At 37.6% G+C, this 16,073-nt stretch overlaps 2 protein-coding genes across 2 annotated transcripts in view; both read left to right on the top strand.

The window, feature by feature from the left end:
- Positions 1-16,073, top strand: part of POLN (DNA polymerase nu) — a 145,908-nt gene that overhangs the window by 324 nt on the left and 129,511 nt on the right.
- On the top strand, positions 5-15,133 carry HAUS3 (HAUS augmin like complex subunit 3). Its single transcript, XM_032395472.1, has 4 exons — positions 5-1,458; positions 2,449-2,888; positions 4,859-5,087; positions 14,154-15,133. Exons 1-4 carry the CDS (start codon positions 550-552, stop codon positions 14,385-14,387), a joined length of 1,812 nt encoding a protein of 603 aa, XP_032251363.1. The 5' UTR covers positions 5-549; the 3' UTR covers positions 14,388-15,133.

Genomic DNA, 16,073 nt, shown 5'->3' with positions numbered 1-16,073 from the left:
AACATTTCGTTGACTCTTCCTCTAGAACATTTCCGTATTTATTTCTCTTCTCTTACTTGGGAACGGCTGGGTGCGGGGAAGAGGCTGCTTAGCCGCGGGCTGGCTTGGACTTGTTTAGATATATTTTATTTTGAATTAAAAACTGAATGAAAGAACTGAGCTGCTTTGTAAGAGACAGTGTATTTTTAGTGACTGTCTTTGGAAAGATTTTCTTGCTAATTATGTTTTCATTATTTTTGCAGTGTTCTCAGTAATACCCGAATTTATTTTGTTTATCTTCATTAGACATTTCAGCTATAACTACCTACCTCTGGGTTAGATGATTCCCAGATATTCTGTGATATTTATCAGTATCGTCCTTTTACAAATACAGTTACTTTATTTATGGTCTAATACCTGTTTTTCCTCCCCCAGGAGAAGTCAGATTCTAAAAATATTTTTTCTCTTCTCTATGGACTTAACATAAAATTAGTTTTGTTTGTGTTTTGGGTTTATTTTCTAAATAGCAACATAAACCCATATCTGTTACAGAAATTGGGTACTTAAACCATGAGTTGTGGAAAAGAGTTTGTGGAAACATTAAAAAAAATCAATTATCCCAAAGCTGATACTCTTAATGGGGAAGATTTTGACTGGTTGTTTGAGACTGTTGAAGATGAATCATTTCTGAAGTGGTTTTGTGGGAATGTGAATGAACAGAATGTATTGTCTGAAGAAGAATTGGAAGCTTTTAGCATTCTTCAAAAATCAGGCAAGCCTATCCTAGAAGGAGCAGCATTGGATGAAGTTCTCAAAACCTGTAAAACTTCTGATTTGAAGACATGTATCTTGGATGACAAAGAGCTAGAGAAATTAGAGATTGAGGTTCAAACTCTGCAGAAGTTAAAGAACCTAAAAATTCAGCGACGTAATAAATGCCAGTTGATGGCTTCAGTAACAAGCCACAAATCTCTGAGGTTAAATGCTAAAGAAGAAGCGGCCACTAAAAGGCTGAAGCAGAGTCAAGGAATTCTAAATGCTATGAATACTAAGATAAATAATGAACTTCAGGCTCTTACTGATGGAGTTGCAAAATTGATGATGTTTTTCAAACATTCTAATTTGGATCAAGGGACAAATCCACTGGTGTTTTTATCTCAGTTTTCCTTGGAAAAATATCTAAGCCAGGAAGAGCAAAGCACAGCAGCATTAACTTTATATACCAAAAAACAGTTCTTTCCGGGTATACATGAAGTAGTTGAAAGTTCAAATGAAGAAAATTTTCAACTTTTAGATATACAAGCACCATCTATTTGTGATAATCAGGAAGTCCTCGAGGAGAGATGGCTAGAGATGGCTAGGCTGCAGCTAGCCTACGTTTGTGCTCAACATGAGTTAATTCACTTGAAAGCAAGTAATTTGAGCATGAAGTCGAGTATACAGTGGGCAGAGGAGACTCTTCATAGCCTCACTAGCAAGGTAAACATGAGAAATGAGACTGGATTCGTACAGTAATTGTTGTTCATAATGGAAGATATGTTAATATTAAAATACTTTAGAAAGGGGGATGAAACAAGTACATTTGTAACATAATGTAACAAATGTAACATAAGTTACATTTTCTTATTTTCTGTTTGTTTATTGCTTAGTTTTGATGTATTTCAGTGTTTCATACAAATAGATCTTCTTATCAGTAGAGGGCAAAAATAGTAATTATAACCCAATCACATTAGCTAATTTTAAACAAAAGTACCTTTTCTGAAATTAAAATTTGTGTTGGTTCAGACTCAGAAGACACTGAAATTCCCTCTTTTATGATGTATGGGTAAAGAGCTTTGTTCCTTTGTTACCGGTGTCCTGCCTTGTTTGGTGCTAATGAAGTCAGGGACCCAGTTCAGTGGACTGAAACCCTGAGTTTTTTGTTGAGAATGTACAGATGTAGTGCCCATATCCATCTGCACTCTTGGAAAGCTTGCAGTCTTGGTAATATAACCACTACGTAATTGAGTGAAAATACAGCTGAAACTGAGTATCAGCACCAAGTGAGTTTATATAACTGACACAAACTTGGGAATAAGGTATGAGGTTCCTCACTCTTTGCAAGTGCTAAAATCAGCTGACAGACTAGGAGCATAGCTACTGGGACTATTTTAGTTTTAAGAAAAACTTAGAATAGTGTACATTTGCATTCAGTTAGTAGTGCGCTAATGATTTTTATTAAGTAAGACAAGCATGACAAGGTGTCTGTTTTGGTAGCCATTATTGTATATATGTGGTAGTAATAGCATTAAAACTTAGCAATTTACCCACGCTTTTCCTTTTTTAAACTGTGATTTTGGCTTTTGTTAACATGAAATTAGTTTTTATTAGCATGTTACCTGATAAACTAAAATGGAAAGTAAAAATAAGTTTAAAACTATTTCAACTTTATACTTATTGCTTTTAAATGTAATTGCTTTTTCTGTGTAGGCTCTTGGCAAAGATAATTTGGATGCTAAAATTTCTAACTTGAATAGTGAGATTCTGAAACTTGAAGAACAAATCTCTCATATGAAAGATAAAAGTTTGCCTGCTGTGGTAAAAGAGAATGCCCAGTTACTGAATATGCCAGTTGTAAAGGGAGATTTTGATCTACAGATTGCTAAACAAGACTATTATACAGCAAGACAAGAGTTAGTTTTAAATCAGTTGATAAAGCAAAAGGCATCTTTTGAACTTCTACAATTATCATATGAAATTGAATTGAGAAAGCATTGGGACATATATCGTCAACTTGAAAATTTGGTTCAAGAGCTTAGTCAAAGTAATAGGATGCTCCACCAGCGATTAGAAATGCTAACAGACCCATCAGTATCTCAGCAGATAAATCCAAGGAATACCATTGATACCAAGGACTTTTCTACTCATAGGTATGCATCTTTGTTTCTTTAGTAATTGTTTTTTTTTTGTTTTTTTTTTTGCTTTTGTAAAATACTGTGGAGAGTTTGAACTAATATTGTGGAAGTTTAAAACATTCTTTGCTCTCTATTTTTGGCCTTCTGTTCTCTTCTTTCACTTTTCTTGCATATGACTCTTTCCTTTTGAATATCTTGCTCCCTTTTCCATTCATGTTAAATCTGGAAGTAGCTGTTTTAGAGCTGAGGTGGATGGGTTGGTGGAGTGAATATATACAAGGTCTTATTCACCTTTGGGCACCATTATTTAGATACTTTGAGATTGAGGCAGGAGTTTTAACTGCAGGGAGTTTGAATACATTTTGGTGTGTAGTTGGTATTGCTAGGCAGAGAACTGATTGCATTCAGAGAAGGTGTTGGCGGAGAGAGGGGAAAACGGACTTTGTTTCTTGTCAGGTGAATCAGCGAGAATGAATGCTTGCTCCCAACCTCTTCTGGATGTCTAAGCAATTGATGGTATAGGGATACTAAAATTGGAGGACTAAAGTAGTCAAAGGCCTCAAAAATCTGGATCCTGCTCCTGATTTTTCTCTAGTGCTAGAGGAAAATCATCTAATCTTTTTGTTTTGTTTTGTTTTTTAAGATTTTACTTATTTATTTGAGAGAGTGAGAGAGCGAGCACGAACAGGGGGAGGGGCAGAGGGAGAAGCAGACTCCCTGCTGAGCAGGGAGCCCAATGTGGAGCCCTTTGTGGGGCTGTATCCCAGGACCCTGGGATCAGGACCTGAGCCAAAGGCAGACACTTAACCAACTGAGCCACGTAGGCGCCCCTCCTTTTTTTTTTCTTATTAATGAGGTGAGGGGCATGGAAGGGGTGACACTGACATCATGAGCTAAAAATGGTTCCCCCCTGAAATTGTGTTAGTCATGTCCCACAAGAACAAAATTGGCAGCCTTGGACTTGAACCAGTTTTATGAACTCTGTTGCAAATTGTTAAAATAATTAAAAATATATATTTTTTTGAAATAGAAGAAAAAGAACAAACCCTTTTTGTCAGAAATGTGTAGAAAATGCTGCCTCACATTTTTCCATTTGTTCCAAAGGATTTTCTGCCATTAATATTTGAAGTGTTAAAGTGGCCTCATAGCTCATTAGGAATTTAATTTGACAGTCAAATATGGATAAGACTGGAGTAGCAAGTTTACTATTTCTGTAGCTCTTTATTGTTTACATTTCTTTTTACATTATTTTCAGTTTTTCTCTTTTAAATTCTTTACAATCCTGTAACGGTAGGTATGTGACATGAAAAGTGTAGTCTCAGAGGTTGACTTGACCCAGGTATCAAAAGACCGCCAGAACTCAGGCCTGGGTCTTCTGTTTCAAGCTCGTTGCTATTTCTACTATATCATACTTGTATTCTGTGAAAGAAATGTTTTCTTGGGCAGTATCTCTGAAACATACTTTGTTTGAAGTAGGATAATGGCAGTTAAAAGTCAAAAAATATATTTAAAACTTGGGGGATGAGAAAGTAGAAGCAGATACAGTAATTACAATATGTATTTCTGTAATGAGATAGGATTTTATTTTTCTTACATATATATTTTAAAGATTTTATTTATTTGAGAGAGAGAGCGTGAGAGAGAGAGAGAGAGAGAGCATGAGCAGGGGGTGGGGGTAGAAGGAGAAGCAGACTCCCCACTGAGCAAGGAGCCTGATGTGGAACTGGATCCCAGGACCTTGGGATCATGACCTGAACTGAAGGCAGATGCTTAACCAACTGAGCCACCCAGGTGCCCTGTAATGAGAAAGTATTTTAGCTGAAATGTTTTTGGTTGCTTGATTTAGCAGCAGATTAATTTTTTTCCAGGTTAATATTTTTAATCTGTTATATATCCCCAAAGATGCCCAATAAAGTGACTTATAATTCTGAAAATTGTACTGATTTTGAGAATTTTCTCCTGTAATTTTTATTTTCACATTTTAGGCTTTATCAACTTTTAGAAGGAGAGAATAAGAAAAAAGAATTATTTATAACCCATGGAAACCTGGAGGAAGTGGCTGAGAAATTAAAAAAGGATGTTTCTTTAGTACAAGATCAGTTGGCAGTATCTACTCAAGAACATTCTTTCTTTCTGTCGAAACTGAATAATGATGTGGACATGCTTTGTGATACTTTGTATCAAGGAGGAAATCAGCTTTTGCTTAGTGATCAGGTGAGTGCTCGCCACAGTAACTGAAAATGCTGTAAAAAAATGTTTTTTGTAAAAGATAGTAAAGAAAACGTTAACACGAGGAAAACACTATTCTAAATCCTATTGCCCTACTATAAAATTTATTTTTTTATATCTTAGTTTTTGTTCACATATAAATATATTTTTCGGATGGTTTTGATCAATGTCAACAGAATTTTAAGAACTTACAAAATATTTCAGACATAAAAGGATATGTAATGTTTACACTAAGAATTTAAAGAAAAATCAAACCACCCCTGTATTTTACCTGTCTCAGCAAATAGAGGGCTATTATCTTTAAAGTGTTCTGTGACAGCTTGCTTCTACTAACAGCATTTCCCTTCCTTCATCAAGGAGAACTACACTTAATTTTATCGTTTGCTTGCCTTTATTTATACTTTTATTACACATATATATTCTTAGATTGTATATATATATTTTTAATTTTATTTATTTATTTGAGAGAGAGAGAGAGTGAGCACGGGCACGAGTGGGGGTAGGGGCAGAGGGACAAGCAGACACCCTGCTGAGCAGGGAGCCTGGGATCACGACCCGAGCCAGTCAGACACTTAACTGATTGAGCTACCAGATGCCCCGCTAGACTGTATATTGTTCAGTTTATATGTTTTTGAAGTTTATGTATGTGGTTTCTTATATATATTTTTTACTAACTTGCTTGTTAATATTAAGATACTGAGATTCATCCGTGTTGCCATATGTAAAGCTCTAGTTATAGTTTTCTTTCTGTTTTCGGTTCTTTTTTTTACTTATTTATTTGAGAGAGAGTGAGAGCACGCGCACACAGCGGGGAGGAGCAGAGGGAGAGGGAGAGAATCTCAAGCAGACTCCGCCTGAGCTCGGAGCCCAGCTTGGGGCTCGATCTCCCAACCCATGAGATCATGGCTTGAGCCGAAATCATGAGTCCAACGCTTAACCAGCTGAGCCACCCAGGCGCCCCTATGGTTTTCTCTTTTATATCGTTAGTATTCCATTTTATGAAATCCCACGGTTTAATTATCTGTTATGTTGACAGACATCTAAGTTACTTTCAGTTTTTGCTATTGTGGATGATCTTGCTGCGGATGGTCTTGCTGTATGTCTCACAGCTGCACATGTATGTGCACATGCACACTCACTCTCAGTGAGTAGTAGAATTGCTGTATCACAGGTTCAGTTTTCAGGGTACATCAAATTGTTTTCCAAAGTGGTTGTACCATATTACATCAGCAGTGTCAAAGAGATCCTGTTTATCCATATCCATTTCATCATATAACGTTCTCTGATTTATAAATTTCTCTCAATCTGTGGATATAAAATAGCATCTGATATAGGTTGTAATTTCCATTTCCCTGATTTGTTTACTGGGCATTCATCTTTTTCTGAGAATTCCTTGTTCACCTCCTGTGCCCGTTTTTTTGTTTTGTTTTGTTTTGTTTTTAAAGGTATATTTATTTGAGAGAGAGAGGGAGTGCTTGCTGGCATGGTTTAGGCTGGGGGCGTGGGTAGGGACAGAGGAGTCTTAAGTAGAGTCTGTGCTGAGCACAGAGCCCTCACAACCCTGAGATCACGACCTGAGCCAAACCCAGGAATCAGCGGCCTGATCTCAGGGTCGTGAGATTGAGGCCCAGCTTGGGCTCTGTGCTCACTGTAGGGTCTGCTTGAGAGTCTCTCGCCCTCTCCCTCTGCCCCTCCCCCCACTCATGCATGCATGCTCTCTCTCTAAAATAAATACCTAAAATCTTTAAAAAATTCATTTGTAGGAGTTTATATATTTCAAGTGGCAATCCTTTGTCAATTTTTTTTTTTTTTTTAAGATTTTATTTATTTGACAGAGAGAGACACAGCGAGAGAGGGAACACAAGCAGGGGGAGTGGGAGAGGGAGAAGCAGGCTTCCCGCGGAGCAGGGAGCCCGATGTGGGGCTCGATCCCAGGACCCTGGGGTCATGACCTGAGCCGAAGGCAGACGCTTAACGACTGAGCCACCCAGGCGCCCCTCGGTTTTGTGTGTGATATATATTCACTCTCTATTTGTAGCTTGTCTTTTTTACTTTCTTTGTTTTCAGATTTTTTTTTAGCATTTTAATTTTTATGTAGTTTATTACTCTGTATATGGTTTGCCATCTTTTTATATTTTGCTTTTCATACCTTATTAAGGTTTACCCTTAACATTATAATGATAGTCCTTTTTATTTTACCTTAAAGTTATGCTGTTCACTTTCTTTAGTCTACCAGGAGTTTTTGGGGTTTTTTTTAAGATTTTATTTATTTGAGAGAGAGAGATTGCGGGTGGGGGGGTATGGGGTGGGGTGGGGTAGAGGGAAAAGCAGACTCCCTGCTGAGGAGGGAGCCTGATGTGGGACTCAATCCCAGGACTCTGGGATCAGGACCTGAGCTGAAAGCAGACGCTTAACCAGCTGAGCCACCCAGGCACCCTTATGTGTGATGTGAGGTAGAGTTCTAGTTTTATTATTTTTTATTTTTTTCGCTAAAAACAAATGGTCCCATCAGCCTTTATTGAGGCATACAATAAAAATAAAATCCCTCTCTATCTGGTGAAGGGAGCTTCTTATGAAATAAATGATCCTTAAGTGCTTTTTGCCTTCATATTTCTTGTGTTAGATATTGTGGGCAGGACTAGTTAAGTCTACCTAGTCTTTGGAGGACCCAGGTGATTCCTGTCTGGCCTGTAATTCTATCCAGGGGCTCTTCCATTTCTGGGCCATTCTGATCTTAAGATTGCTGGTGTCCTGTGAGTCCTTGGCTTATTATGAAGAAGGTCTCCCATTTGACTTCCCACTTTCTGTGGACTTTGGACTTTGATTTTTCTCCCACTCATCTTGTGAGTCTCAAGAATCCTAGGTTCTAATTTTCCAAGATTGGCAGTCGCCCTAGAGTAAAGCTGTTCCTGGACTGCCTTATCAATCTGGGATGTTTTATGGACTTATAGTTCCTTTTAATGTTTTGTTATCTCTTTGTTGCTTTTAGGAAACTTCTGATTTGCTTGATTTTTAAAAATAGTTCATTTAGCCTTTTACATTTTTTTCTTATGGAAGGATTGATTTGGATAACGAGCATACCTTTCCTTGGAACAGGAATGCTTGTAATTCGTTTTTTTAAATATTTTTATTGTGAAATGTAGAAAATGTAAAATTATAGTTTTAACGATTTTTAAATGTATAATTCAGGGACATTAAGTACAAAAGTACATTCATATATTGTGCAACCATGACCACTATACATTTCCAGAGCTTTTTCACCATCCCAAATAGAAACATTAAACAGTAATTTTTCTCTCCTTCCTCCCCAGCCCCTGATAACTTCCTTTATTTATTTATTTATTCATTTGACAGAAATAGAGATAGGGAGAGCAGGAACACAAGCTGGGGGAGTGGGAGAGGGAGAAGCAGGCTTCCAGAGGAGCAGGGAGCCCGATGCGGGGCTCGATCCCAGGACCCTGGAATCATGACCTGAGCTGAAGGCAGACGCTTAACGACTGAGCCACCCAGGCGCCCGGCCCCTGATAACTTCTATTCCACTCTCTGTCTCAGTGAATTTGCCTACTCTGGGTACCTAATATAAGTGAAATCCTACAATATTTGTATGATTAAGTTTTATCCATGTTGTAGTATGTGTCAGAATTTTATTCCTTTTTATGGCTGAGTAATACCCCGTTGTGTGCATGTAGTACATTTTGTTTATCTGTTTTGTCTGTTGATGGTCACTTGGGTTCTTTCCACCTTTTGGCTGTTGTGAATAATGCTGCTGTGAACATTGGTGTACAGGTATCCGAGTCCCTGTTTTTGTTTCTCTTGGGTATATACCTAGGAGTGGAATTGCTGGATCATGTGGTAATTCTGTGTTTAACTTTCTGAGGAACTGCCTGACTTACACGGCAGCTGCACCATTTTATATTCTCACCTGCAGTGCACAGGGTTCCAGTTTCTCCATATCCTTGCCTACACTTGTCATTTTCCTTTTTTAAAAAATATATAATCGCCATCCTAACTAATAGCCTGAATTGATTATGATTAATTTTTTTAAAATCTATTACTGATTTTGTCTCCTAGATCTACTAATTTTATAAAAACCTCCTATGATGGCAGCTTTGAAGCTGTTAGTTTTTTCTTTATATTTGAGTCTATTTTACAAGTTACAGTTGACCCTTGTACCGCGTGGGTTTGAACTGCATCGGTCCACTTGTATGCAAACTTTCTTCAATAAATAAATACAGTGCAGTACTATAAATGTATTTTCTCATGATTTTCTTAACATTTTCTTTTTTCTAGCTTTATTATAAGATTACAGTATATAATACACATAACATATGATATACAGAATATATGTTTATCAGCTGTATGTCAATAGTAGGCTACCAGTAGTTAAGTTTTGGGGAAGTCAAAATTTATACACAAATTTTCGACTCCACAGGAAGCCGATGCCCTAAACCTTCCCCCCGACTCCCGCGTTGTTCAAGGTTCAGCTGTATATCTAAGTTTCAAATTGTGGTGAATTATTATTCTGGTGGTTTGAATTGCAGTGAATTAAACTATTTAGTATTACATAATGATCTTCTCTATCCTTACTGTGCTTCTTAACAGTCTTTTTTCTAATATTAATATTTCTATGCCATCTTTCTTTTGGTTAGTATTGAAGGTATATGTTTTTCACCTTTACTTACACATCTTTTTTATTCTTCCTTTTTACTTAGCATTATGAAATAAACATTTTCACTCTGAATAATTTTAATTATTAATGTTACAGTAATTTCTGTAACCCGTCCACCATTGTTGAATATTTTTTGATAGTCTTCATTTTTTTTTTTTTTTTTTGCTCTTGAACGTATCATGTACATCCTGTGTTATAGCTTTTTGTTGTTAAATACTTTAATTTGGATGAATTCTTGGAAGTAGGATTACTGGGTTTCTTAGGTATGTACTTCTTTTCCTTCTGGTCTTTGATGCTGTCATACTGCTTTTCCGAGCAGTCTCACCTGTTTTCATTGCTACCAGCACTACTTAAATGTCTGCTAGACACCATCGATCATACGGTACACCATCATTGTGTGAATTGCTAAAAAAAACCTTCTCTGTTAAATTGGCATGATTTTTTTTTTTAAGATTTTATTTATTTATTGGAGAGAGTGCATGAGAGAAAGCTGGAGAGAGCACTAGCAGGGGAAGGGGCAGAGGGAGAAGCAGGCTCCCCACTGAGCAGGGAGCCAGACGCGGGACTTGATCCTAGGACCCTGGGTGGGATCACTACCTGAGCTGAAGGCAGATGCCTAACCCACTGAGGCACCCAGGCGCCCCAGCACAATACTTTCTTATTTAGAATTTTTATTGAATACTTACCAGAAGATATCTTTTAGGTACAGACAGACAGATTTTTATTATATCACTCTTGCATATACACCTTAAATGAAATATACACAGTTAAAAATCATTAGGGTATTTCAAAGCTTCACACTTAATATGAAGTTCTTCTTTTTTTTAAGACTTTATTTATTTGACAGCACAAGCAGAGGGAGCGGCAGGCAGAGGGAGAGGGAGAAGCAGACTCCCCACTGAGCAGAGAGCCCGATGCAGGGCTCGATCCCACGGTCCCGGGATCATGACCTGAGCCGAGGGCAGACGCCCAACCACTGAGCCACCCAGGCGCCCCTTCTGTGTTATTTTTTGACTCAAAGTTGTTGTCTTTATTTTTCTACACTATAGAGAATGTTGGTGATAGCAAAAAAACTAATAGCCCAATTAAAAAATGGGCTAAAGACTTGAATAGACTTTTCTCCAAAGAAGACATACAAATGGCCAACAGGTAATATGGATAGTTGCTCAGTGTCACTCATCATCAGGGAAATGCACATCAAAACCACAATGAGATATCTCCTTACACCTGTTAGAGTGGCTAGTAGCAAAAAAGCAAAATCAGGGGCACCTGGGTGGTTCAGTCTGTTAAGTGTCTGACTCTTGGTTTCGGTTCAGGTCATGATCTCATGGGTCCTGGGATCAAACCCTGGGTCTGCGTCAGGCTCTGCACTTAGCAGGGAGTCTGCTTGAGGATTCTCTCCTGCCCTCCCCCAACTCACATGCTTATGCATGTGCATGCACTTTGTCTCTCTCAAATAAATCTTAAAAAACAAAAAAAGTGTTGGTGAGAATGTGGAGAAATTGGAACCCTTGTACCCTGCTGGTGGAAGTCCAAAATGGTGCAGCCGCTGTGGAAAACAGTATGGAGTTTTCTCAAAAAAATTAATGATCCATATGATCCAGTAATTCCACTTCTGGATATTTAAACAAAAGAATTTAAATCAGGATCTTGAAGAATTATTAACACTCCTACATCCATTGTAACTATTCCTAATAGCCAAGTTATGGAAACAATGTCTACCAGTGGAAGAATGGATAAAGAAGATGTGATGTATACACACAAAGTATTATTTAGCCTTAATAAAAAGAAATCCTGTAATATGCGACAACATGGATGAACCTTGAGGAAATTATGCTGAGTGAAATAAACCAGTCACAAGGACAAATAATGTATAATTCCACTTACAGAGATTATCTAAAATAGTCAAACTCAGAGACAGAGGGTAGAATGGTGGTTAGCAGGGATTGGAGAGGGAGGGAATTGGGTTAATCAACAGGTACAAAGTTTGTCATGTAAGGCGCATACATTTTAGAGATACGCTGTACAACGTTGTACCTGTAGTTAACAGTACTCTGTTGTACTCTTAAAAATCTGTTGGGGGGGGCGCCTGGGTGGCTCAGTTGTTAAGCGTCCACCTTCGGCTCAGGTCGTGATCCCAGAGTCCTGGGATCGAGCCCCGCATCGGGTTCCCTGCTCAGCAGGAAACCTGCTTGTGTTCCCTCTCTTGCTGTGTCTCTGTCAAATAAATAAAATCTTTAAAAAAAAAAAAGAATCTGTTAAAGGGGAGATCTCATGTTAAGTGTTCTTATCACAGTAAAAAAAATATTTTTAATGTTGGTGATAAAGCATTTCTTATGAGTGGCTAATAATAATTACATGATGCTCTCAATTATAAAATGGTATGGGTTTCAGATACTTTAAAATGTGAAAGATTGCATCCTAGAATCACTAAAGTAGGGTGATTTCACTATAACCTTACTGGGTGTCATTATTTAATGTTTTTTACTAACCCAGTGAAATATAAAAGTGCCATATGTATAAACTTTGGTTTTCATTTTTGTTGTTAATAACAAGGATATTTTTCAGTATCTGTGGGAATATTATTTTAGCAACTATTAAGATCTTTAGTACTGAAATTGAAGGTGAGATTATAGTTTCTCATTCAAGTTTACCAAGTTTTTCCTCAAGAGAAAACCACTTAATGTAGGTATTACTTGATTTTGTTAAAGTGTAATTGAAGAAGTACTGCTCTCTGGAACTGGCATTTATGACAGGTGTAAAGCAGTCATTCTTGAACTTACTAGAATCACCAGGGAGCCTGTTGGAGTTTGAGTAATTTAGTGTGCAGTAGGGTACAGGAGTATGTGCGCATAACAGGTACCCCAGGTGATTCTCATGCTCATGACCATGCTGAGAAGGTGCAGAAGGTTGAGATAAAGATAAAGATTTTCTCTCTGGTGATAGTGGCTGGAAATTTACAAAGTAGAATACTTGATTAAAAACCCATGGAAACTTGTTAATAAACAGCTTTTAATGTTAGGAAGTGAGGCATTTCATTTTGTTAAATGTGAAGGGCTGGCATATCTAGGTTCTTTTTCTTTTTTTAAAGATTTTATTCGAGACAGAGAGAGAGAGCATGAGCATGGGGGAGAGGGAGAAGCAGACTCCCTGCTGAGCAGGGAGCCTGACAAGAGGCTCGATCCCAGGACCCAGAGATCATGACCTGAGCCGAAGGTAGACGCCTAACCATCTGAGCCACCCAGGCATCCCCCCCCCCTTTTTTTTTTTAAGATTTTATTTATTTGAGAGAAAGGGAGAGCAAGCACAAGCGGGGGCAGATGGAGAGGGAGAAGCAGTGGCGTGTCTAGGTTCTTGAGCAGGAGGATTACATGGTAAGTTGGGATTGTTGAATGTTATATGTAATTCTATCTTCTATAACACTGTGAAAAAAGAAAAATGGAGATTTCTGTTGAGGTGATTCTTTTTTATTGGTAATTGCTTCATTTCAAGGCTTTCTCAGTACCACTCAGACCGAGATTAGGCTAAAACAAGGTTTGATCAATTAAGTGGAATATAAGCTCCATAAAGGAGATGGTGTTCTTATATCTGTAGTCTCTAAAAAACAGTGCTTGGCATATGGTAGACATTTAGTAATATTTGTTGAATGTATGAATACACATTATGGTTTATATATCAGGTACTCTTTAGGAAGTAACAGTTTGCTTTGAATCCCTTAAAATTATCTATTGAAAGCTGTTGCAATTGACTTTACATAGAATTTATATTAAACCTACTGTGGATTTTTTTTTTTTTTTTTTTTTTTAATCTTTTCAAGGGAGTTTTTCTAACAAGTAGCTATAGCATTTCAGATTTTATTTATTCATGAGAGACAGAGAGAGAGAGAGAGAGGCAGAGGGAGAAGCAGGCTCCCAAGGAGCAGAGAGCCCGATGCGGGACTCGATCCCAGGACCCTGGGATCATGACCTGAGCCGAAGGCAGATGCTTAACCATCTGAGCCACCCAGGCGCCCCCCTACTGTGGATTTTTAATTGAGGTTCATTTATCATTAAAATTGTGGGAATAATTATTACATCATTTGGATTTTTTAAGATTTTATTTATTTGAGAGAGGGAGGGAGGGAGCACAAGCAGGGAGGAGGGGCAGAGGGAGAGGGAGAAGCAGACTCCCTGCTGAGCAGGGAACCTGACTCAGGGCTTCATACCAGGACACCCCCCCCCCCCCCCGAGATCATGACCTGAGCCGAAGGCAGATGCTTAACCGACTGAGCCACCCAGGCACCCCTATCGTTTGGATTCTTTGCGTGTAAATTACATCTTAAATTTATAATTACTGTTACAAATAGAGCTTTTGTAGTAAAAGCATTTTTCTTTTTCTTTTAGGAGTTAACAGAGCAGTTTCATCAAGTTGAATCCCAACTGAATAAGCTAAATCATCTTCTTACTGATATTCTTGCTGATGTGAAGACAAAAAGAAAAATTTTGGCATCTAATAAACTGCATCAAATGGAAAGAGAATTATATGTATATTTTTTAAAAGATGAAGATTATCTGAAAGATATTGTGGAGAATTTAGAAAACCAATCAAAGATTAAGGCCGTTGGTCTTGAAGATTGAAAATTACTAAAAACTGAATCTTTACTACATATGCTGTTTTAATATTTTATATATTAGGAAAATATAGCTAATAAACCCTACTAAAATTTTAAATTTGAGGCCCATGGAACATTTCATTTAATTAATTCAAGTATTACATTGGTTTGTTTTTTTCCTTATATAGTATGTTCAGAGTCCCACCAGTGCTTTTTATGAATTAACCATTTGCTTGGTGGCACTTAGTTCAGGTAATCTTTTACTTACAGGGAAAAAGCATTATATAATGCAAATATTTCTTAATAGAATTAGTTCTAGCTCTCCTTTACTGTTTTTTTTTAGAAATAGAAATTTACTGCTGTTAAATATTTTAAACTTTTGTAGAACTTTGAATCAGCATTGTTAAACCTGTGGACCCTAGTATACGGGATAGCCAAGTCCCCTCATGTTTGGGTATAAAGTAAAACTCAGCCACTCAAACTGTGTAATTCTCTTAATTCCCTGCTATAGACTTTGAGACTCTCCTCCTGTTTGCGTCCCAGAGAATGTCAGGTGTCCTTTGACCATTGTTCATTTTAGCAGCTGGGTCCTGGGGGCTCAGAATTTCTGCAGGACAGATCTTAGCGGTATTTGGACTTCAGTGTGACTTACACATTTTGGAAGGCAGCTGTGCTCACCACTCTACCACCAACGCTGGCTACTTACACATTTTTTTTTTTTAAGATTTTATTTATTTATTTGACAGAGACACAGCGAGAGAGGGAACACAAGCAGGGGGAGTAGAAGAGGGAGAAGCAGGCTTCCCGTGGAGCAGGGAGCCCGATGCAGGGCTCGATCCCAGGACCCTGGGATCATGACCCGAGCCGAAGGCAGACGCTCAACAACTGAGCCACCCAGGCGCCCCTACTTACACATTTTGAAAATACCGTACAAGTGGTTTCTCAGAGGATGTATAATGCTATTTTAATCAGTTTCTCTGGAGTGAAAATACTTAAGTGTTAGATTGTATTAGTTGGGATACAGATGTATTCTTTGGACAATTAGAAATTACTTTGAACGGTATGAAATCATTTGAAGTAGCTTATTTATCAGTTGTGACATCAAATGCTTCTTGAGTGCTTGATTTATATGTGGTCTGTGGTATATACTATGTAAGCTTTATAGAGGAAGAAGATAGAGCTATTACTTTCAAGAATATTCCTAAAAAAAAAAAAAAAAGAATATTCCTGTTGCAGAATATCTTGCCTTTTTAATATGGAATGCCAGTCTAAAAGCCATGCATTTTAGGTGGTCCTTGTGGAATTCTTTAGCTATAATCATTAGAACGTGGGTATGCTTAGGTGATAGATAAGTCTTGATAATTTTTATAATCTGTTGAACGAAAATATCTTGCCAATTATAGTATTTGTACCTTATTTAAAAGTTTATATTTATTAAGTAGATCTAAATGTGCACAAAAAATTTGTAACAAATTTTGTCTTAAGATTTTGGTATTAGCTCCTCATGGGTGACTTTTGTTCCTTTTTAAATTTTTTTCCCCATTCTCCAGTGGAATAGAGAATTTATTTCAAATTTTTCTTTTATCCAGTAGTGTGGAAAATATGTCACCCGTTTCCTGGCTCATGGAACAGCAAATTCTGTTTAGATTTGTCCCAAATATTATAGAAGTATGACCAGCTACTTGATGATTTGTACTGTCCCTTCCAGACC

This window comes from Phoca vitulina, unplaced genomic scaffold (genome assembly GCF_004348235.1).
Source record: "Phoca vitulina isolate PV1807 unplaced genomic scaffold, GSC_HSeal_1.0 scaffold85, whole genome shotgun sequence".
Classification (NCBI taxonomy): Eukaryota; Metazoa; Chordata; class Mammalia; order Carnivora; family Phocidae; genus Phoca; species Phoca vitulina.
The sequence above is the reverse complement of the archived record's forward strand: the minus strand, read 5'-3'. Positions and strand labels throughout refer to the sequence as shown.